Below are 25,607 nucleotides of genomic sequence, written 5' to 3' on the forward strand. Positions count from 1 at the left end.
GTAGTGGATATGAGGAATCCCATAGATGAGTGTCTTGAGATACTCCACAATTACTGTTAAGAAAGTGTGGACTGCAACTGTGTCATGTCGTGAGCAATCACTGATTATGCACAAGCTGATGTTCTGCGCAGCTTCACCATTTAACTCCTTGAAGTAAATTACAAATGGGTGTACTGTAGCTTGACTATTTTCCCAGTGGAAACCTTGAATGGCATCTTGAACAATAAATGAGTAATTTTCAGCAAAGTCCATAAGGATCACAAGCTTTCCAGGTATCAGATTTTCCTTCAACGATTTCAGATAGCAACTTTGATGCTTGGCGATGTAGTGATGGCTACAAAGTTTAGAAATTTTCAAAACCAATTCTTCAATGAAATCTTCTATAGTCAGTTGTTTGGTATCAAGCGTGTCTCGATCAGTGTGAATCCATTGTTTGAACTCAAGAATATCTTCAGGGTCACTGTTGACAAACACATTGACTAGAAATTCTTATAAAACTTCAGGACCCGGGCATTTATCACAACGGCCAAGCATACAGTCCTTGGATTCATTTCCACAGACCATTTTGCATATGAGCTTTTTGTAGTGATCATTGATTGGGCATGCTGCAAGCATTAGTTTGACATTTTGGTGAATGGTACACACACAAACGGAATGTGTTTTCCAGCAGATCGAACGGTTACGCACCACTTTGGCCGAAGCTCAAAAAACTTGGAAAATCCAATTTCAGGGCCATTCCGATCCCGATAGGCAACAAACATTTCCCTCATATTGCTCAGTAATAGTCGCTTTTGCATCTGCTTTTTTTCTCCTGCTATTCGCACTGATACATAGTCTTTTTTACCAGGGCACATTCGACTGAATTCATCATCCTCAAAAAATGCCTGCACCTTTTTCTTCACTTCCTCAGAAACTTTCTTGCCACACTTGATTCTAGGTAAGGCTAAGATCCCATGTTCACATTTAAGCTTTCGAGCTTGTTTGACCATTCGTTCAGAGACACCGAATTCGTCTGATGTAGCCTTAATGGACCAACTTTTAGGTGCCAATGTCAAGATTTGGACCTTTTCTGCCCGACTGGACACCTGCAGCTTTTGCTTCAAATCTGCCAAAAGGTGATTGTAATCCAGACACATTTTGCACTGTGCTGTTTTTGTTTGCTCCATGTCTTTCGGCTCAAGCCCTCCAATTGAAGCAATCTTGCTAGAAAATGCATTTTGTACCTGGCTTATCTTTCTTCTTGCATATCCAAGTGAATCCCGCTGGCTTACCCGTGGATATTTCAGAGGAGAGATGCCAATGGATGTTAAGCTTGAATTTAGACTTTCAGGAGAACATTCCATTCCATCTGGATCTGATTCAGAGGAAACTGGATCAGCTGATTTTTTCCTGTTAGCAAATTCTTTTCGACATGATGCACACATCTTCTGGCCAGGCTTCACATCATTCTTTGTAAATTCGTTCAACTGGTCAGCTGCTAACAAATTGATAGCTCGCAAATTCTTTTTGGTGTTATGACCCTTCTTCCCAAAAGGATTGCAACACGATTTTTGCAAATGCTCATATTTGGTCAAGAATGAAGCTTCATGGTGTAAACAGATTTGTGAATGTTCGTCAAAATTTAGTCCCACTCGTCGACGCAGCAATTTCTGTTCATCCAATCCAAAGCTTGTAAACAATTTCAACTCATTCTTGCTATGGGTGAATGTCTTAAGGTGGCACTTTGAATTGTTAACAAGGCCGATAGAGCACTGGGCCGATTCTTCATCAATTTCATTCTCCATCGCTAAAAAATAAATAATATATGCATTAAAATGTAACAATAGTCAATACCTTTTCATAAATAAAAAGGTTGATAGGTTTTTGACTATAATAGACATTGCTAGCAACAATACAACTCTGTAACATGTGATAAGAATCTGAAAATCACACACAAAATCAATGCATTACGCGCATAAATAACACCATGTTCAGGGGCATTTTTCATTTCTTAAACTGAGAGACTCCAAAAAAACAAAACAATGATCCTTGTAGAGAAAAATGTACTCTTTCTAATGATATCAGAATTAATATATTTTAGGGGTACCCTTTTTGAGAAATTTGACCTAAAATAGGTAAAATTCGTTTTTTTTTTTAAGTTTTTCATCATATGTGGGTGTGAATATTTCCAAATACATATGCTTTGACCGTGATATTGCAGCAATGCAAAGTCATGTAGATGTTTGGTGTACAGGGCACAGCACCATTTACTATTGGTTTTTGGTCTTGAGTTATATATGGGCAAAGTTTGGCATAAATTTTATGCAACGCGTTTTTTAAGCTACTTTGACACAAAATTGCGGCCGAAATATTGTTTTGTCATAGCCGGTAATAATTTTATCATGTTTAGCAGCAAAAGTTGAGCTAGTATGCCAAATTTCAGCATCATAGCCAGTATAGAACTCTAATGGCTATGTGCCAAAGTTTGCAAAATCCTCTTAGCTGAAGCCGCAGGCTTGGTGGAACCTCCAGTGAAAGGTCAACAGTGCCCAATGTATTTGAGATCTGGCCCTAAAAATTTACAGAACCTCTTTTCAAACATACATGTACATCCTTATAAATTTTCAGCAAAATCGGAGAAGGTCGAGTGGGGACGATTTTTAAAACTGGTCTACTTGATGTGGAATGACCCCACAACCCGCTGCGCTGGCTAAACGCCATGTGTGGAACCAACGGAAGGTTGCTACGCTGGAGCCTTGCCCTACAGCTGTTTGACTTCACCATCGAACACAAAATGGGCAGGGAGCATGGCAATGCGGATGGTTATCCCGCCGGGGTGAACCTTCTGAGGTGCGCATGGGGGAGTACTGAGAGGTTCTGCCTCCGTAGCGCAGTCCAAAAGGGGGAGGTGTCACGATAATGTAAAATACCATAGCAGAGGGATTTTTGCACATGTGACCATGGTCCTGAAAGCACACGGCAGCTTTGACCCTCCCCTTCTCTCCGCCCTGAATACAACAAACAAGCCGCATGGCTGAGACACTGGGTAACTTGAAGCTACTGTGTGAGCAGGGTGTGGCTTTAAACTGCAGGCGACCAATCCTGCAAAGCCGCCTGTTGTCCCTCCCTTCTCACTCAGGAATTTCTTTTGTATCAGACCTTGGAGAACGTAAATATCTCTGAGACTAGTGCATATCATTAACCAGCCCTTTAGTGATGTCACAAGCTCAGAGGTATAAGTTCCTGCTCTGAGCCCGGCTTTCATTCTTGCCTGGGAGCTTAATCCATGAAGAGTCTTTGTCATGCACTGTGATGTCTGGATCCTCAACCATCATGGTTAGCCCGCAATGACTTAAGCAAAATGTGAGTGTAATCTTCTATTTGAATCCTTATTTTATTTTGTAATCTGTAATGTATACGAATCGTCTCCTTTCTAATATCTTTTTATACTTTATAAACACTGACTAATTTTTAATGGAGTAAAATATTTAATTGGTAGCTTGTCTCTTCTGCTCTATTACGAACTGTGCGTCCTCTGAAGTGAATTGCGCTACTGATTTGGGTTGGCTTCGGACCCATTTAATCAGAGCTGGTGGCAGCATACTTTGTTCTGTGCGTTTGGGAAACTGCATAGCGACGGCGGCGTTGTTAATTATTGTTCCCGCATGAGTGGGAGTAGTTAATCGCCCTCACTGCAGTGAGCCCAATAGCCAGTACATAGCGGGCAGCTTTTCTGGCGACTAATTACCCTAGGTGCAGTACCTAGTCTCACCTGAGGGTAAGGGGGCGCCAGAGAGCTGCAAGTTCCAAACTGGAACTGGGATATAGATAAAGCCCCTTCAGAAGGAACCTGGGGCAACCAAACAACCCTGGTTCATGACAAATTGGTGTGAGTAGTGGGGACAATAAAGATATCCTCCCCGGGATCCCTGACATACTGCTGGAATCCGTAAGATAGTGTTGGCAGTCACGGTGTGAATCGTGACAATAGCCATTGATAAGAATTGAGAAAAACTGGGAAGGTTTAAAAGCTAAACCTGAAATCTGGAGGTGGCAGCATCATGTTGTGGGGGGTGCTCTGCTGCATGAGTGGCTCATAGACGTCACTACATATTATGAGAAAAAATTTGTTGAGATATTGAAGCAATATTGCTCAACATCAGCCAAGATGTTACAACTTGTGCACAAATGGGTCTTGTAAATGGACAATGACCACGAGCATACTTCCAGGGTCTTGGCAAAACCGTTTAAAGGGAATCTGTCAGCTGACTCATACAGCCTGAGATAAGGAGCACCATGAATCAGTCCGAGTGTGTTTTAGGGTACCGTCTCACAAAACGATTTACCAACGATCACGACCAGCGATACGACCTGGCCGTGATCGTTGGTAAGTCGTTGTGTGATCGCTGGGGAGCTGTCACACAGACAGCTCTCCAGCGACCAACGATGCCGAGGTCCCCGGGTAACCAGGGTAAACATCGGGTTACTAAGCGCAGGGCCGCGCTTAGTAACCCGATGTTTACCCTGGTTACCGTCGTAAATGTAAAAAAAAAAAAAACAGTATATACTTACATTCCGGTGTCCGTCAGGTCCCTTGCCGTCTGCTTCCCGCACGGACTGACTGCCGGCCGTAAAGTGAAAGCAGATCACAGCGGTGACGTCACCGCTGTGCTCTGCTTTCACTTTACGGCCGGGAGTCAGTCAGTACGGGAAGCAGACGGCAAGGGACCTGACGGACACCGGAATGTGAATATGTACTTTTTGTTTTTTTTTTTACATTTACGATGGTAACCAGGGTAAACATCGGGTTACTAAGCGCGGCCCTGCGCTTAGTAACCCGATGTTTACCCTGGTTACAAGCGAACGCATCGTTGAATCGGTGTCACACACACCGATCCAACGATGACAGCGGGAGATCCAGCGACGAAAGAAAGTTCCAAACGATCTGCTACGACGTACGATTCTCAGCAGGGTCCCTGATCGCTGCTGCGTGTCAGACACAGCGATATCGTATGGATATCGCTGGAACGACACGGATCGTACTGTCGTAGCGACAAAAGTGCCACTGTGAGACGGTACCCTTACTCTGAAACGCCATAACATTTCAGATAAAAAATCCATTTAAAAGATTACCAGGGACTAGTCTAAAAGTCTGGTCTTTAGCAGATTCTCCCTGCTCCTCACCCATTGAGAGACAGATATTCAACTACATGTGTGTATAGAAGAACGGGGTGGAGACAAGCTCCCGGGGACCCGCCTCTTAGACTAGGCACCTGAGTGACATGCTCCTAGGCCTGTTTTTACATGTATGCTTAAAACATGTATAAATGTATGTATAAATGTATGTAATACATAAAGTGGCTGAAATAAAACAGCAGGTGTCTGATTCCTGCTGCCCGTATGTCAGACAGCAGGAATCAGGTGGCAGGTTCACTTTAAAGTCAACAAAGTGGTCATCACAAACCCCTGACCTCAATCCCATAGAAAAAGTAAATCCAGAACTGAAAAAGCATGTTCGAGCAAAGAGGCCTAGAAACCTGACTTCATTACATAAGTTATCTCAAGAGGAATGAACCAATATTCTGGTAACTTAAGGTGAGAAGCCTCTGTAAACCTACAGTACTTGAAACATTTGACCCAAGTTGGACAAACCCAAGGAATGTAATCTTCCAAGACACTGGGAATGTGATGAAAAACATAAAAGCTGAAATAAATCATTGTCTCCAGCATTCTTCCGACATTACGTGATCCTGCCTTCACTTGTGTGATATATATATATATATATATATACATATATACATACATATATATATATATATATACATATACATATATATACATATATATATATATACATATATATATATATACATACATATACATACATATACATACATATACATACATATATATATATATATATATATATATATATATATATATATATATATATATACACACACACACATACACTTAAGGTCTGTGCACATGTTGCAATTTTTTTTTGCAGATTTGTAGGATTTCCTGATACCAGCAAAGAGATCCCTAAAGTCTCATGCACACGTTATTTTTTCCTTGCACATTTGCAGCAGATTTAAATCTGCCGCATGTCAGTTCTTGCAGCAATTTTGCTGAAATTTTCACCCTTACTAATGAATGGGAAAAAATCTGCAACAAAAACGCATGTAAAAGCCACGACAAAAAAGTGCATATTTTACGCTGCTTATTTCCTGAAAACACATCAGCTGACTATACAGGTATACACATAGGGCAGCTTACAGAGTCCGAGTTTCTCATGTCGATATACTTCGATCAATTTAGCTAGAAAACGGCCTTTCGGCACTATGAACCCTTTGATGAATGACTAGACTGGAACGCAACATGAAGACATCTCCACAGTCAGGGCATGAGTAGCGTTTTAAACCTTTGTGGGTTTTCTTATGAGTAACCAGATGAGACTGCCGGATGAAGTTTTGCCCAGACAACGGGCACGACAAAGGTTCATTTTCAGCATGAAACTTTTGATGCATGATCAGACTCTTCCTCTGTGCATAAATCTTCCCGCACTCATTACACTTATACGGCTTCTCAGCCATGTGAAGTCTCTGGTGTCGAATATAATTTTCCTTCTGTATAAACTCTTCTCCACATTGTGAACAAGTAAATGGGTTCTCCCCAGAGTGAATTCTACGGTGGAGGATCAAACTGGACTTGTTCTTAAAGAAGCCGCCACAGTCGGCACAATAAAACGGTTTGTCTGAAGTCATCATTTTTCGGTTGAAGGGAAGGATTTTCAGATCGGCTGTGGATGTAGCAGTGTCTTTACCACCTGTAAAATAAAAAGGCCTTTACTGTGAAAAATAGAAATCCTGATGGACGCCAAATATGGGAAAAATTATCTGGACAATAGTAATAAGAAATCTAGTTCTAGACTAATATATCAGAATACTAAAGTGTGATATGATGGGACTCCATGTCAGCACGGGAGGGATGGCAAACACTCAAGATAGTGGACAACCTGTTTAAGGAAAATTCCTCCATGGCAGTGGTATTGTTTTTCTATTAAACAACTCTGATAGGTGTTAGGTCAGGGCTTTTGTTTTGTGGGGTGAACAACCCCTATACTTGAGACTTTTTAGGTAAGAGGATTCTGTCTCCTTGGACCTCCATTAATAAGACAGGGCAGAAAGCCACTAAAGACTATCTCCCATTCTGCTGGACTCCATGAGGCTGCCTTTAGCAATAAAGTAGACAATCAGAGATTGTCCATACTAGATGATGAAGCAGAAAAACGAAGCAAAATTTACCACACACCTGAACTGATGTTTGATGCAACCTCCTCTTCATTAATTTTGATGCAGGATTTAATTTCTTCTGAATTAATAATTTTTACACCACTAACATCATTGTCCTAGGAGACACAGAATAAGCATGATCATGATGGAAGATCTTATCCTCTTTTGATAGGAAATTACAATGGAACTGCAACATTTTATTGTACAACGTCATTACGGTATGTCATTATTTAAAAAACCAAAACAACAAAGTCATCATCAAAATCACACTGCCGCGAGCCAGGCATTCATTCTACCTATAGTAAATATGGAATATAAATGGTCTGTATTATTCGGACCACAAGACGCATCCCAAATTTTCAGAAGGAAAATGGGGAAAAATGATTAATGCGTCAAATGGGGGTCCGCCTTACAGTCCTACATTCAACTTTCCCGGGGAAAATCGGCAGCGGAGTCACAGGGGGTGTTTGGTGGTCCGGCGATGATATGACCCAGACTGGTGCACAGGTTTGGCGGTGCAGGGGGCTATGTAGATTTGTGAAAGCCCGGAGCCCCTGCACATCCATTGCTGTGATGCGGTGGTCTCTGGGAAATTCCATCCCAGTCTGGTGCTGCAAGGCGATGATCTCGCTCCCATCCCAGCCTGGTGCTGCAGGTTCGGCGGTGCTCAGTGGTGAGGGTGCTAAGGCGACATTTTGAGAAAGCCCGAAGCCCCTGCACTTCTATTGCCTCAATTCTGTGGCCTCTGGGACAATGGCCGCTGGAGGTGGTGATTGCGCAGATTGAGATCTCTGAAACGAGATCTCGGGAACCGAGATCTCAATCTGCCAATGCCGCCTCTGTCGGCCATTTTCCCCGGAGGCCACAGCATCGAGGCAATAGAAGTTCAGAGGCTCTGGGCTTTCACAAAATGTCGCCGGAGCCCCCCGCACCATCGAGCACCACCAAAACTGCCGCACCAGGCTGGGATGGGAGCGAGATCATCGCCCTGCAGCATCGGACCACTGGAAGAATTGACCGACTCCTGCTGCCACCACGCTAACTGTAAGTACATTCTGACTATAAGACGCACCCCCGTTCCCCCCCCCCAAAGTTTGGAGGGGAAAAGTGCATCTTACAGTCCGAAAAATATGGTAATTTAATGTATTCATTTATGAGATATTATATTATATACAGTTCCTTGAAAAAGTATTCATACCCCTTGATCTTTTCCACATTTTTTCATGTTAAACCCACAAACTTGAATTTTTTTTATTGTGATGTTATGTGATATACCAACACAAAGTAGCAAGTATTTGTGAAGTGTTGAAGAAATTATACATGATTTTCTAAAGCCCCCGAGTCAATACTTTGTAGGACCAGCTTTTGCTACAATTACTGCTGCAACTCTTTTGATGTAGGTCTCTAACAGCTTTGCCATTCAAACACATGAATATGCTTTGATCTAAACCACTGCATTGTAGCTCTGACAGTATGTTTAGGATTGTTGTCCTGCTGGTACTTGAGATTGGGAAGTAGGTTCAATAAACAGGATACCCTGCAGGATTGCCCTGTGTGTCGCTTAGTCCGTCTTCCCATCAACTCTGAGCATTTTCAATTTCACTTCTGAAGAAAAGCGTCCCCACAACATGTCACCACTATGATTGATGGTGGGGATGGTGTTTTTAAGATGATGTGCAGTGTTCATTTTCAGCTACACATAGCATTTTGAATTTAGCCCCAAAAGTTATACTTTGGTCTCATCTGACCAGAGCATGTTCTTCCACATGCCATATAGGGGACACAGCTAGCATGTGAAAGACCTATATCCAATTTTTCATGAGATTTGACCTAATCATCTAGACATATAGCAGTAGAGGAGACCTCAAGTAGTGTTTGAGCAGTTACATTGACCCCTAAACTTCTTTTTTAAACCTCCATTCATGCACTGCAAATTGAAATGCAAAACTGACTGTTTTTCTAAAGTCATTTAGGGCATATTCACACAATGCATTCTTTGCTGCGTTTTAACCGCAGAAAAAATGCAGCGTTTTACAGCACCAGCAAAGTGAATGAGATTTCTGAAATCTCAAGTACATGCTTATTTTTTCCTTGCAAATCTGAAAAATCTATTTTTTTCCTTTCAACAGTTTAGTAATGTTTTTCACGCATTCAAGAGAACGGGGTAAAATGCAAGTAAAAACCTGAGTGTTTTATGCAGCATTTTTTCTGCCAAGTCCCTAGTCCTACTTATTCGATCATCATTAAAAGTTAATAATGACATATTTTTTTACAGTTTTTTTTTTGTTTAAACTTGGGTGCTTCCTATAATCCGAAAAATATATAATCTTTCCTGGGTACACAGTTAAATTTAGAAATTTCAACATTCCTTATATCGTCTGCCCAATTTTGAGACTTCAGGACTCTGCAACTCATCAACTGATTCCAAGAGCTATAAACTTTTATTTTTCCGTGGACAGGTGCGTAATCATGCGCTGTCTCTTTGGGACCAATTGCTTTGGTTATTGACACCATTTTGAGCTAATAAAGGAGTACATAATTTATTGGCTCATTTTATCCATTTCATTGGCTAGGAATGGGAAACCACAACCATTCCTCCAATCTATGTCAGCATCTGTGAAGAATATGGGGGATATAATTTCATGCCAATCAACTATCATATCCATTCTGAAACTACAGCTTTCCTTCAACATGTGAAGCGGAGACAGGACACCTGGCTTACCAGGTGGTCCAACTTCAAAAGCTCCAAGTGGAAAAACTCACACAAAACTCTAGCTGGGACCAAAGTCTTTCTGGCAGGATGAACCCCTGATGGGAGCCCAAGCTGCTTAAATGCTTCAAAGAACCCCCAGACAGACGGAAGCCGTAATTTCATAAGGAGTTATCGAGTTATTGTACGTTCTAGCCATATGCCGGTTACATTTTTGAGATCTCAGGAACAGGAAGAACATCCGCTGGGGTCTCGACCCATTTTAGTACCCCGGGATGGGGATACATAGAATGGCTAGGAGAAGCCAGGTAGCAAAGCCGTGTTTGCTCTCAAAAGGTAACAGGGGCCCAGCTGGATCCGATGGCGCGAAAAGCGGCTCCCTATGACTTTCCGATGAGAAGTTATCATCAATCATAGGTTTTTGAGTTTCAACTACCAGACCCAATGGGAGGGAAACTAAGACCATCCCGGGGGCGGGAAAGGAAGTGATCGACCAAGGGGTTAATAGGCCCGTGTTCACTTCTAAGGGAGGTTATTCTGTAAACATCGTGTTAAAAATGCTGGCACCTCCTATGTAGCTGCGCAGCACCAAGCCCTAACATCAAACTGGTAAATGACTTTTGTATCATCCGCTTATACTTAATGTACTACCAACTGTATTTGAATATTTGACCATCATATATAAATATCCATTGTTGTGCCAAGCCGGTATTCGTGTGGACCACCCTCTATCATTCCCCATGCCTCCCTGTGCCCGTGTAGACAGGTGGTGTCTGTGTAAACCTATGCCAGGCTGACATTACATATCCCAACGGGGTGCGGAACGTCACAATGGTGAAAGTGGAGAGACCGTAACGTGTGACCCCTGACGTATTAGTGACATCAGGGGAGGCTGTGAGGTGGGGTTCTTCATAGCATCTCTGAAGCTAGAGATGGATTACACGTGACAGTCTGTAGATCGTTAGGAAGGAGACACCTTGGAGTAACTTTTCGGGGTGAAAATTTCACTTTGGGTAAATAAAGTGTTAAGCACATTTGTTAACCATTGCATTGGCCATTGGATATGTCAAAGTTTATTGAAAAGTCAGTAACTACTTTGCACAGTAACCATTGTGTAAGACTGGAGTAGCATTTCTGGCACGGTGCAAGGAGGCGCATGCCACTTGGAAGAGGCGCCAATTCTTTAAGTTGTGTATGCCTCTTAATGAATATGGATTGACACCTACTTCAGCAAGATTTAAAGGAAGCATACACACTATGGGGCCGATTATTTATACTAATAGCAACTTGAAACTACTAAAGTTCAACCTAACATAGCCAACTCAAAACTCAATTGAACCACTTAGTACCTCGTCTTCCTCCATTTCAGAGTCATCACTTTCCTCATCTTCAATATAGATAAGAGGTGGCTTCTGTAATTTGTTCGTTGAATCATCTATACAACAGAAAAAAACAAACATTTCAATTTATAAATCATCTTTTATATTTAAGAATTTAATACAATTTACAAAATTGTTTTGATTATGTTTATACTTTTGTGCATTCTTCAAAGGGAAACTGTCAGCATGTTTTTGTTATGTAATCTGACAGTAGCATGGTGTAGGGACAGAGACCCTGATTCCAGTAGCTGTAATAAAATCACAGTTGTCTCTGCTACAGATCTAGCAGAGCTTGGAATGTTGAGCTGTGTATAACCCCACCTACACCATTGATTGGCTGCTTTCTGTGTATAACCCTGCCGTCGATGCTGATTAACAACTTCCAGTGTAAATTGTAAATTGACAGAAAGTTGCTAATCTGTGGTGGTGTGGTTGGACTAGGAGGCACAAAACACCTAGTCCTCTAGTGATAATCTCCTTCTAATAAAACACTGATTTTATTGAAACAGCAACACACAGCCTAATAAGTGACAAATCAGGTTCTCAGCCTTCTACACTATAATGCTCTTGGATTACATAGCAAACACCTGCTGACAGATTACCTGTAGTGGTGATGAGCGAGTATACTCATTGCTCGGGTAGTCTCGGAGTATTTGTTAGTGCTCGGAGATTTAGTTTTTGTCCACGCAGGTGCATGATTTATGGCTGCTAGACAGGCTGAATATATGTGAGGATTCCCTAGCAACCTGGAAACCCCCACATGTATTCAGGCTGTCCAACAGCCATAAATCATGCAGCTGAGATAACAAAAACTAAATCTCCGAGCACTAACAAATACTCGGAGATCACCCGAGCGTACTCGGGAAAACCCAAGCAATGAGTATACTCGCTCATCACTAATTACCTGTGTTCTAAGATAACATACTACATTAGATCATGCAAACAGTGTTCTTCAAATATGTAAATTTTTGTTTGTTTTATTAATGTTAATGATATATTTTTTTTTTTTTACATACCATATACAATGCAGTTTAAAAAAAAAAGTTATCTTTTTCAGCTGGTTGTTAGGATTGCTGCTCTTATCATTTATTTTTTTCTATTACTGTTTTATGTTTTAGTAAAGTGTACCTATCATTTCACATAAAACCACAGTAAGGCCATGTTCACACGTTGCGGTTTTTACCACGGAACCGCAGCGATTTTGCCACTGCGGGTCCGCTGCAGTTTCCATTGCGTTTACAATAAAATGTAAACCTATGGAAACCGCAAACCGCTGTGCACATGCTGCGGGAAAAACCGCGCAGAAACGCAGCGGTTTACATTCCGTAGCATGTCATTTCTTTGTGCGGAACTGCAGCGGTTCTGCACCCATAGACCTCCATTGTGAGGGTCAAACCCGCAGTAAAACCCGCAGAAGAAAAAATATCTGCGAGTTTTCTGTGGTTTTGGTGTAGAAACCGCTGCAGCAGGAAGTGCGGGGAAGCGGGAGGAAGTGCGTGGGCGGAGTGTGACCGTCAGCATGGAGGCATGTATGTGAATGTGTGTGTGTGTACGTGTGTGAAGTCTGTGTGTGTGCGTCTGTCTGTGTGTGTGTGTGTGTCCCCACGCGACGATAGTGCCACCCAATTGTGCTAAGTCGCCGTATGGGATTACTACTCCCATCTGATATTAGGATGGGAGAGTTGTCCCTGTGTCCGGCGACTTAGCACAATTGTCAGTAAAACACATACACATACAATACACGTAACATACATGACAGACATTACATACAACATAGAGTATATACTCACCATACAAAACACTGGTACGCGAAGCCCTCGGTCCCCTAGGGAAAAAGTCCAAAAGAAATAAACCAAATCCATACTCCCTGTCTGCAGAATCCAATAACGAGCGAAGCTCCTAGCAGTGTATCGCGTACTTTACCGGAGTTCAGTGGCTCCGGCGTCTCTATTTACGGCATTAGAGTTGAGTTTGAACTTTCCCACGCAGCACTGCCGTAAAGCGAGAGTACCGGGGTCAATGAACATGTATAGCACCATGGAATTAATGGTGCTATATAAATAAATAATAATGAACGCCGGTAAACTCTCGCGCATGCGCAGTTACACACCGACAGGAGCCGGAGCTCCTGTCAGTGTGTTGCTGCAGCCGTGGAGAGCAGACACATCTCCGGATGTGTCTGCTCTCCATGGCAGATCGTCGTGGGACACTCGTTGGATTTCTGCGGACAGGGCCAGGGAGTATGAATTTGGTTTGTTTTTTTATTTCTTTTTTCAGGTCGAGGGTCTTCAGATGGATTGAGCGTATAATAAAGGGTTTGTCAAAAAGTGGGTGTCTTTATTTCATTAAAATATTTTTTTCTAGTGTCTGTGGTTTTTTTTTAACCCTTTAATAGGATTAATAATGGATAGGCGTCTTATTGACGCCTCTCCATTATTAACCGGGCTTAATGCCACCTTACAATAGCAAGGTGGCATTAACCCCTCATTACCCCATATCCCACCGCTACACGGGAGTGGGAAGAGAGGGGCTAAGTGCCGGAATTGGCACATCTTTTAGATGCGCCTTTTCTGGGGCGGCTGCGGGCTTCTATTTGTAGCCGGGGGGGCAAATATCCATGGCCCTTTTCCTAGGCTATGAATATAAAGCCCACAGCTGTCTGCATAGCCTTTCTGGCCTAAAAATATAGGGGGACCCCAACACTTTTTTTTTTGAGGCTCTCCCTATATTTGAGAGCCAGAAAGGCTACGCAGACAGCTGTGGGCTTAATATTCATGGCCTGGGAACAGCCAGGGGTATTTTAACCCCTTCCCAGGCCACAAATATTGGCCCACAGCTGTCTGCCTAGCCTTTCTGGCCTAAAAATATAGGGGGACTCTACACAATTTTTTTTTGGGGTCCCCCTATATATTTTTTTAACCTTTTAATAGGATTAATAATGGATAGGGGTCTTATTGACGCCTCTCCATTATTAACCGGGCTTAATGCCACCTTACAATAGCAAGGTGGCATTAACCCCTCATTACCCCATATCCCACCGCTACACGGGAGTGGGAAAAGAGGGGTTAAGTGCCGGAATTGGCGCATCTCATTTTGATGTTTTCACAAAATGGAGGATGAAAGAAGAAGGAGTTGGACAAGGAAATGACATAATGTGTTTTTTTTTTTCCCCACTGCAGTTCAAGCTTTATTTGTGTCAAAAACACAGACAATCTGCAGGGAAAAACGCATTAAAAACCGCACTAAAAACCGCATCAAAAACCGCACCAAAAACCGCACCTGCATTTTCTGCCAAGATCTTGAGGATCCATGTTATTTTGACGGATCCACTTTTTGGGGCTACTATTTTCTTTTTACCCCTTTCTGTCATGGTGTCCTCTTGGAGTGTGGATGATCTGTGCCACCTCCTCTCTCATTAAATTTCTTTTGTCATGACATTTTGTGAATCAGGGTTATACTCCAGCGTGGGTGAGCAGTGTGAACGCCTGGACTGTGAGTGTCTTTTCCCAGCATCTAGTTCCATCTCTTTGGCTGGTGGTGTTGTTGGCACGCCTCTCCAACCATCGTTTTTTTGTCCATATTTATTCACTGTAATATTGTGTGTTTGATATTCTATTAATAAAATTTGCTCATTGATACCTCTTTTTGTCTGGTTGCAAACTCTGTGTACATATTTTTGTATATATGTGTTATTCCATCTTGCAACTCAGTGTGCTCTTATAGGTTTATATTCTTGTAAGCGTGGCGCAATGAAGATCCACGTTAACTAGATGCCTGGATTCTCTTTCTAAATCATGCCCCCTTGCTTCATTTGGGTAATATCACAGGAAATCGGTCGAGAGATTAGATTGTGAGATGATATTGGTGGTCTGTTCAACAATGTATGAGAAGGTAGAAGAAGACATTACCCAGAGTACAAATGTATGGTATTGGAGTAATTAGGAAAACATGGCACTTCTGGAATTCTGGTTGGGCACAAGTAGGATAACCAAATCCGTCAGCTGCGACCTAGAAATACTTGGCACTCTGTGGTTACAGCCACTGTTCACTATGTACTGAGTGGTAACTGAAGCCACGCCTCCATGACTGAAAGCTGGAGGCTGCTGGGAGGAATACAATTTATTCAGGAATAAAGTAGCTTCATAACCTTTCCAATGTTCTCCTGAAGAAGAACTAAGAATACTTCAAAAAAGCCTCGAGATTAAACTGCATTGTACCCTCCATTGAATTTGACTCCTTTATTGATACTATGCCGGCAGCGCAGGTTACCCGCTAACCCCAAAACTTTCAACAACACTTTGGATCAACTGAGCTGTGCAGCAGCTAGAAGCCTTGCCTCAAACGCTCAAAGTGATGAGTCTTACGCAACCACATCAGGTGATCAGTACCGCCTTGTACCCAACACCCCATCACCCTTTTATCTTTTCCGCAGCCATTTCCCCAGATTTTTGGTTAAGCAGATTAATTTCTCCTGCCCAAAAAGAACAACATAACCACAAGTGCCAGGGGGTAGGTACACCGCTTGCAAATGTGGCAACAGCTTACAGTATAGTTGTGGGGTGTGTGGTTGTCAAACTGGACTAGTAAAACATGGCTGCAAAATGTACTTTTTAAAAATTTTATTATTTTAAATACTATTTCCCCTCATTCTTTTGATAAAAAAAAAATTTCTAAGAATGATTGAAGGTATTTGTTATGCAATTTCTCCCAAGCTTGGCAATACTTGGCATGGATGGAGCGCCACTGACTTTTGGAGCACAAATTTGGCTGAAATGGATTGTGGATGCCATGTCCCATTTACAGAGCCCCTGATGTGCCAAAACATAAGATCACCCTGCAAGGAATTCATCTAAGGATGTAAGGAGCATTTTGAACCCACAGGTGCTTCATAGAATTTTGTACCATTGGGACATGAAAATGAAAAATTATGTTTATTGCACTAAAATGTTATTTGCAGATTTCTCATTAAGGTCAATTTGTTATTGTACATCATTAAGGTGTAATAATAGAAAATGGATCCAAACATTTTTTATGTAATTACTCCAAATTTTCTCTCAATTTGCAAGGCAGTTTGCTATACAATACCCTATATACGGTGGAAAACTACTGCACACAGCAGAGCTCAGAAGGAAAGCAAGACCATTTGACTTTTGTGGTTCAAAATTTCTGCAGGAACTGTGGGTGTAATTTGCAGGACTCCTACACTGCCAGAATAGAAAAAAAAACAAGAGACCCCATTTTGGAAGTTACACCTCTTTTGGAAGTCATCTACAGGTGTAGTGACCATATTTAGCCACAGGTGTTCTCCATAACTAAGCATCCAGTTGGTGTTGCAAAGAGAAAATTGCAAACATTGTTCTGCCCAGCAAGAAACTTTGTGCCCAGCTTGTGCTTCTGGAGACATGCACCCCCTATTATATTAAGCAAGTTCTTCCTGATACAGCAAAATACCAAACCTGAGGACATCAACAGTGGTTTGGGCACACTGACTCAGAATGTTTTTTTTTTTTTTGGGGGGGGGGGTTGGGGGGCTTAGCAGGGGCATCTTGCTTTGGGAGCAAGGATTTTGTTGGACTTTTTCAGGGGACACGTGGGGGGGGGGGGAACAATGTCACATTTTTATAACTTTACTCGCCAGGGTTTTTGTCTAAATCCTTGAAAAACATGATTCAGACAGCAGCTTAGGCTACGTTCACATTTGCGTTGCGTCGGGCGCAGCCGTGGCGACGCATGCGTCATGTGCCCCTATATTTAACATGGGGGGCGCATGGTCATGCGTTGTGTTGCGTTTTGAGACGCATGCGTTTTTTTGGCGCAAGCGTCAGGGCGCAGAGGACGCAGCAAGTTGCATTTTTTGTGCGTCAAAAAACATTCCAAAAAGGGACGCATGCGTCACAAAACAATGCGTTTTGCATGCGTTGTGCGTTGCGTCGCCGACGCAACGCCCAACAACGCAAATGTGAACGTAGCCTTACAGAAACATTAATTATGAGGCAGATGGAATCACTTTACACTCCATGTGACCTCTGTCCCAGCTGTATCCCCACTTTTAAGGCATGATCAAAAACCAATAAAAAGACAGAGAATGCTGGAAAAGAGTCGAGGCAGAGTTCAAAGTGACTACATCTGTCTCAATTACAGTGAATAGTTCCTTTGGATTCGGCAACATTTTTTGTGCATTTAGTTTGAAACCTCGGTGTAAGCGCTCAGCGTCGAGCACAGGATAAATGTGAGCCGAGCCTTATATTCATTTTTGAGAGGCAGAATGAACAAAGAAACAGCAGTTTAAGAATTGCTCTTCCATTGTTCACAGTTTGCTAAAAGTGATAAAACAAATGTGTTCTTCAGTTTAATAGAATTACAGGAATACCAGATTTATATAATTTTTTTAGTGCTTGGTACTTTTACACAACAAAAAATTCACTGCTGGCAGTGCTGTATGACGGCTTCAATTCTGAAACTATTATTTATTATTTTTACGCAATTCACCGTGAGGTATAGGTGATAAGACAGATTTATTCTTCTGGTCACTGCGATTACAGTGGTACCAGATTTATATCTTTTGTTCATACTTTGATACTTTTGCACATTAAAAATGACTTTTTACTAATCTAGTTTTGCCTCGCCATATTCTGAGAACTATTAGGGTATGTGCACATGCTGCGGATTTCGCTGCGGAAGCGCAGAGTTTCCGCAGCTGCGGGTCCGCAGTGCACATGCTGCGGAAACGCAGCGGTTTATTTTCCGCAGCATGTCAATTGTTTGTGCGGATTCCGCTGCGGGTTTCCACCTGCTCCAATAGAAATCTGCAGGTGAAAACCCGCAGAGGAAACTGCACTAAAAACCGCGATAAATCTGCAGTAAAAACTGCAGCGGTTTTTCACTGCGGATTCATCAAATCCGCTTCGGAAAATTCCGCAGAGGAATCCGCAGCGTGTGCACATACCCTTACAGTTTTATTTTTTTGCTGACAAAGCTGTTATGAGAGTTTCTTTTTTGTGGGACAAGATGCCGTTTTCAGTGATGCCATTTTGATCGCTTTTCATTCTATTTTTTTTTTTTTATCTCGATATAATAAAAAAACCTGCGGTTTTTTTCATATTTATTTAATCCATATTGGGAACACCATAAAAAAAGATAATGTGACAGTTTTATAGACTGGGTAATTCTGGTTGTATTGCTTGTGCATAAAAAATGCATTTTGAATGCCAAATAATTTTTTCAGGATTTTTCATGTTTATTTTTTAACAACTTTTATAGGATTTGTATTTAGTTTTTGACTTGGACACCTGACACTTTGATTGCTGGTTTAATACACTGCAACACCTATGCATTGCAGTGTGTTATACTTGTCAGTTTCATAATGACATAAAGCATGTTAGACCCTACTCATGGCCACCGAAACTGGCAGACCCAGAGGGCATTGCTTATCCTTGGGTTGTCAAAGCACCCCACAATCACTTAATGGAGGGACGAGGAGGGGGCAATCGGGTGAGAGAGGGAGCCTTATCTCTCTCACAACCATCTAGATCTACGGTCACTATTGACCACGTGCATCTGGAGGGTTAAACAGCCAGGAATGGTGCTGGCACCGACCCTTGCTGTTGCTGCAAGAGAACGGGTTGACAGTTAAGTCATGCCTGCATGATCACCAACACTAACCTGTACTCCTTCCCAACTATGAAGTCAAATGTCATGAAGGGGTTAAATAAGTATGGATTTATACATTCAATACTAGCTCTCTTGAATGCCTCACCTGATCTAGCACCTATAGGAATTTCATCCTCATCTTCTTTAAACTGCTGTTCGCCTTCACCACCATCAATTACTACAATATTCAGACTGGCATTCTAGATTATACAGAAAAAATGCAATCAGTACAATAAGGAGTGGTACTATGTATATTTAAACAAATAATAAATGTAGAAATAAAGGAAATTAATAACTACTTTGTTCTTAATTAGTCTAAAAATTTTTTATTTTTACTCCGGACAAAAAACTCCTTCACGGCAATGGTGTATGTGAGCGGCTGTTTGCTAGAATGGAAGCCTATGGGAGCCGGAAAGTGCCGGCTCCGGAAAATGACAGATTCTGGCGCCGGATTACAATTTTTTAAACTGAGCATGCTCCAATTTTTTTTTTATCCAATAATCTAGATATGCTAGCCGGATCCGTCGAAAAAATGGATCCGTCGCATCAGTTTTTCACAATCTGCACCGGATCCGGTTTTTCCAACATTCGCCGGATTGTGCCTGATGCAAAAAACCTGATGTGTGAAAGTAGCCTTAGGAACAAGTTTTGGACTTTAATATTTTTATATAACTTTTTTTTCTTTCTTTATTTTTAAAGCAATCCTGTCATACCCAGAACTGAAATGTAACTATTTAGATCTTCACATAGGGGATTTAGTCCCTATAAAAAAATTATACTGGTAATGTAGATAGTAGCATTTTGTAAAAGTTAGAAACATATGTAAATGAGAGGACTTCAGTGCAATGTTCCACCCTCTTAATTACACTACTCCTCCCCTAAAATCATGGACATTGGCAGCACAAGCTTTTGAACGCCGCCTGATCTAACTCCCCAGCTCTAAATAAATAGGCACTGGAGCGGCCGATCACCTGCATACACAGTGTCACTGTGTGCAAGGGCAGAGTTCTCATCCCACTCCCCTGTGTATAGTGGCCGCTCACTGCACACAGGATCATAAAGCAGTGGAGGCTGATGATGACATGAGAGGGATGAGAATGTGCACCATGTTAGTGTGTACAGAGCACGCTAATCTTCCTCTTTTATATAGCAGCTGTAGACTCCTGTGTGATCCTGTGTGCAGCGAGCGGACCAAACTCTTGACCACGCCAAGGGTATACCTAAGCACCTTCATTTACACATGTAGTAAAACTGTTTTACTACACACATTTAGGCTGGTTTCACACTTGCGTTTTGATCTGCAGCGTTTTAGCGCTAAAAAACGCATGTTTTTTTTTTTCTATACTTAACATTAAAAACGCATGCGTTTTTTTAGCATGCGTTTTGACGCGTTTTCGGCAACGCATGCGTTTTTGACACGTGCGTTTAGTTGCAGAAATGCAACCTGTAGTAATTTCTAGCGTTTATTCGCGGCAAAAAAATGCATTGCCGTCTATGTAAACGCATGCGTTTTTAAGCACATGCGTTTGCTTGCGTTAAAAACGCATGCGTTTTTATAGAAAAACACAAGAAAACACAAGAAAAAACAAGAAAACCCCAACCCTAACCCTAAACACAAGAAAAAACAAGAAAACCCTAACCCTAACCACAAGAAAAAACAAGAAAACCCTAACCCTAACCCTAACCACAAGAAAAAACAAGAAAACCCTAACCCTAACCCTAGGGTTACTAGGGATCCTAACCCTAACCCTAAGGTTAGGATCCCTAGTAACCCTAGGGATCCTAACCCTAACCCTGGGGATCCTAACCCTAACCCTTAGGGTTAGGATCCTAACCCTTAGGGTTAGGGTTAGGATCCCTAGGGTTAGGGTTTGGGTTAGGATCCCTAGGGTTACTAGGGATCCTAACCCTAACTATTTCTGTTTATAGTGGGTTTTCTAGTTGATTTTGATGATTGGCAGCTGTCACACACTTCTCAGCATGCGTTTAAAAAACGCAAACGCAGGAAAAAACGCATGTAAATGCGGCAAAACGCCGCGTTTTTTTTTGCATGCAAAACGCATGCGTCTAAAAAACGCGGCGTTTTTGCCGCGTTTACATGCGTTTTTTCACCACATGCGTTTTTTTTTAAAACGCTGCAGATCAAAACGCAAGTGTGAAACCAGCCTTACAAACATCTACAGTGCAAGTATGAGTTTTCTAGAGGCTAAACAGTTTCATATCAGTTTTGGGACATGACAGACTCCCATTAAAATTAGTTCACATTCTATGCTTCCAGAAAGTCATAAAACACTGTTGAAAGCACTTGAAAATTAAAATACTTTTTTGCTTAAAATACTTGTTTTTCTGTCTTCTGAGACCAAACAGCTTTTGCTCCCTCCCCGCACTCAGATGATGAACAGGAGAGGGAAGCTCTATCAGCTTGTTCAGCACTGTGTACGCCCTGATCAGTAAGCAGACGTGGTAATAAACCATTTCTGCCTTCCCTCTGGGGAGTTCAGCTGTGTCTGACAGCTGGCTCCCCACTCCTGCAGTGGCTTAATCTCCATGCAGCTGTTGACTCTAGAACGTCCTTGTAGACTCATATGCAGACCAGCCTGCTTTTTAAAGATGTTGGGAGATCTGAAAGCAGTTACGAGATCCCATCTCAGGAGAGCAGCCATTTTTTAACCATCGCACTCATTTATACATGTCAGTCAAAACCTGTTTTATCTTGCTTTACACAAACAATAAAATCATCATGTACCATTGTCTCAAAGGAATCCATTCTGCGTCCATCTGGGAAATCAGCAATGTTGTCTGCTGCATCCACTGGTCTTTGATGCATATGACTGACTTTTGATTTACCTGAAAAGGAAAATGGAAAGAGATGTTTTACAAGTATTACAGAGACTACAACATGATGGACCAGGTGTCTAGAAATGTCTGATACATCCACTCCAGCCTACACCACTCATCGGGGTGCCTTTATTGAGGGTGGTGGACCTTTTACTACAACAAATGTAACTACTGTAGGCTGATTTTGAAGGAATCGCTTTGATTACCTGAACTTAAGCTTGTAGCAATTTTCCCCTCTTCATCACACTGAATTCCAATGACATTTTCTTGTGGGCAGTCTTGACAGGACTGATCTATATAAAATATGGAAACAGCCACGTAAAGGGGTTGTCCACCTTAAAAGAAACATTATCTTGAACCGTTTGTCTGTCACTTTCATGCTGTTTCAGGTACTAATGGAACGTGTCAGTTCTCATTAGTCTATTAACAGGAGTCCAGTCCCTGGCTCCCTCTGTCCCCCAGTCAGTTCAATATAAAAAATTGCAGGGTGACAACTGGAAGCCTAACAATGGCCTCTGGGTCTGCCACAAGCCAAAGTCTGTTAGGCCCTGCTGGAGGTAGGATCTTATAGGCTACCAGTCAGTATAAGGCCTTTTTCACACATCTGTATTTTGCAGTCTTGAGTACAGACGGCAATGCACGAACTGGCATGAGGCTGTCGAGTATGGGCTAGGAGACCCAAAGCTCACGGATGTTTTTTAAAGCATTTACCGAGTGGCATAGTTAATATGTTAACTTTATTCAGCTGGTCAGTAAGATTAATGTAGTAATAACCTGCTATCTTTTTCTTACTTTTAGGCTATGTTCCCACCTGAGCTTTTCATGCGTTTTTCATGCTCCCTATTTTTGCTGTGTCAGAAATGCAGTGTCTTACAGTTTCAGCAAAGTGGATGGGATTTATAGAAATCTCATGCCCACCGTGCTTCTTTTTTACTCAGCGTAAACTCACCTGGGTGAATGATTAAAATCCGCAACATGTCAATTTCTCTTGAGGATACGCTGAGTTTTATGTGCGGATTTTCCCATAGACTAGCATTAGGTGCAGAAAATCTGTAGAAAAAACCCTACACGTGTTTTTTATGCATTTCTCCACTGCAGAAACCCATCATAAGTGCATGTATTCTGCACCTAATATATCAATAAAGGTTTTGAAGTTAAATACTAAATAACAAGAGGAATCAAAACAAAGCAGCTTTATTTAAGGTAGAACACAACAAAAAGGACGCAGTGTCAAAAACAAGCTGAAAACACATGCAAAAAAGCAATAAATAACCCACAAGTAACCTAATTTAAATAATAGGTGCAGAAATTCACCAAAACCTCACTGTGTGAATGTAGCCTTACACATTGAAAACACTTTTTAGGAAAACTTATTTGTTTTTATATTGAGAGCCATAACGGTTTTATTTTTTTCTTTGCTGACTCGATTGTATGACAGTTTGTCTATTTGATGATTTTTTTTTGGGTGGTGGAATGTAAAAAAACAGCAATTTTAGCATTTTTTAAATTTTATTTTAACACTATTTACTGTGAAAGATAAATATTGCTTGAGCTGTATACTTCAGGTTGTTATTGAAGCAGTGATATCAAATAGATGAATTTTGTATTTATTATAATTTAAAAATAAGAATGTTTTGATGTAAAATAGGAGCCTTTTGTGGATTTAGGTTTATATCTTAGGCTACTTTCACACTAGCGTCGTGCACTGCACGTCGCTATGCGACATTGCGGCGTACCGACGCTAGCTGTGAAAGCGCCGCACAAGGGGGGCAGCGGATGCAGTTTTCCAACGCATCTGCTGCCCCATTGTGAGGTGCGGGGAGGCGGGGGCAGAGTTCCGGCCACGCATGCGCGGTCGGAAATGCTGCAGACGACGCACCAAAAAACGTTACAAGCAACGTTTTTTGGTGGCGACGGTCCGACGCAACCGTCGCACGACGGTTGCGACGTGTGGCAATGCGTCGCTAATAAAAGTCTATGGAGAAAAACGCATCCTGCAAGCACTTTTGCAGGATACGTTTTTTCTGCAAAACGACGCATAGCGACGTGAAAGAGGCCTTACACTTTAAAATACAATTTTTTTCTATTTATTCGTCCCACAAAGTAGTGCCACTCATTAGCCCCACTCTATACACATGGAGGCCATGTTTAGCAATGCATCAGAGATGCAATGACAGGTAGCTCCCCTCATCTAACCAACTAGATGTTGTGGCTTGCTATTGACTGTGGCATCTAGGGGGCTAAATGGGCAGATTCCAGTAGTTACATTAGGAACATGCCTGTCAATCACTGCTGTGCGTCCGATGTGACTGCATGCGCCTAGCTTCTGAGCTTGTGTGATCACCAAGACGGACACGTCCTACTTGGTGCTAAGAGAAAATTCTGAGAAGAAATACCGTATATACTCGAGTATAAGCCGATCAGAGTATAAGCCAACCCCCCTAATTTTGCCACAAAAAACTGGGAAAACTTAATGACTCGAGTATAAGCCTAGGGTGAAAAATGCAGCAGCTACCGGTAAATTTCAAAAGTAAAAATAGATACCAATAAAAGTAAAATTAATTGAGACATCAGTAGTTTAAGTGTTTTTGAATATCCATATTGAATCAGGAGCCCCATATAATCCTGCATAAAGTTTGATGGGCCCCATTAGATGCTCCATATTAAAATATGCCCCATATAATCCTGCATAAAGGGTAATAAGGGCCCCATAAGATGCTCCATAGAGATATTTGCCCTATATAGTGCTGCACAAGCGTTATGGCCCCATACAGATGCTCCGCACAGCCACTTGCCCCATATAGTGTTGCACAAGTGTTATGGCCCCATACAGATGCTCTGCACAGCCACTTGCCCCATATAGTGTTGCACAAGTGTTATGGCCCCATACAGATGCTCTGCACAGCCACTTGCCCCATATAGCCCGGTTCACTATGTATTGATTTAGGCCTTCGCCGGAATTTTTTGGAGAGTCTGAAAACTATACATTTTTGGAAAGGTTATAGTATAAGCAATACGAAAAACAATGTTTCCATTTGCCCCGAGTCCCACGTGACCGCCATATTGGATTTTACAAAATGGCTGACGTAAAACCAATTTTCGTTAATATCTCAGCTTATAAATAACATAAAAATAAAATTTGACAGCTAAACATACATTTTAGGGCTAAGAAATGCAATATTACTAGTTGCAGATGTGTTTTAGATATTTACTACAGCAGTTTTTTATAATTAATTAGTATTGACATAATAATACATAATGACAGGAATCACATGTTTTTTTTTCTTTTATTACAGGAGTTGAACATGACAGACAAACCACAAGCTACTGAAGTCACTTGTGAAGGTGAGGCACCTATCAACTGGAAGCTATGTATGCTCTGTCAGTCTTCCAATGGCAATGAGAAGTTGGTGCAAAATCCTCGGATACAGTCTTACCAGCGTGTTTTGGACATAGTAGCAGAGAGGGCAAGTTTACAAGATGGCAACTATGTTGATATCCATCGACGGATTAGCAACAGGAAAGACACAATCGCTACACATCAGGCAGTCTACCATCGAAGTTGTTACACAAATGCAATTAACAACGACCAAATACAACGAGCCCGGGACCGTTATGCACATGCATTAGCTACTGGTAGCCACATTACCAAGAAACGAGGATTAAAAAGAGGACGTGCTGAAATGGACGAATCAGGTTCATTAACATCTGACTCTTCATCACCATTCACGAGGTCACATACACTCACCGGCCACT

The 25,607-nt window shown here is 41.8% G+C and overlaps 1 protein-coding gene across 4 annotated transcripts in view; it reads right to left on the bottom strand.

The window, feature by feature from the left end:
- Window positions 1-5,957: 5,957 nt before the first annotated feature.
- LOC143764870 (uncharacterized) overlaps window positions 5,958-25,607 on the bottom strand; it is a 109,308-nt gene continuing 89,658 nt past the window's right edge. For all 4 annotated transcript variants that reach the window (XM_077250925.1, XM_077250922.1, XM_077250923.1 and 1 more), the window contains exons 5-10: window positions 22,058-22,144; window positions 21,760-21,860; window positions 19,120-19,213; window positions 11,334-11,419; window positions 7,294-7,390; window positions 5,958-6,808 (exon numbers count right to left, since the gene is read on the bottom strand). In XM_077250925.1, coding sequence (XP_077107040.1) covers window positions 6,297-6,808; window positions 7,294-7,390; window positions 11,334-11,419; window positions 19,120-19,213; window positions 21,760-21,860; window positions 22,058-22,144 — 977 coding nt within the window. In that variant the 3' untranslated portion in view covers window positions 5,958-6,296. The remainder of the gene's footprint in view (window positions 6,809-7,293; window positions 7,391-11,333; window positions 11,420-19,119; window positions 19,214-21,759; window positions 21,861-22,057; window positions 22,145-25,607) is intronic.

The sequence above is a fragment of the Ranitomeya variabilis genome, chromosome 4 (genome assembly GCF_051348905.1).
Source record: "Ranitomeya variabilis isolate aRanVar5 chromosome 4, aRanVar5.hap1, whole genome shotgun sequence".
Lineage (NCBI taxonomy): Eukaryota > Metazoa > Chordata > Amphibia > Anura > Dendrobatidae > Ranitomeya > Ranitomeya variabilis.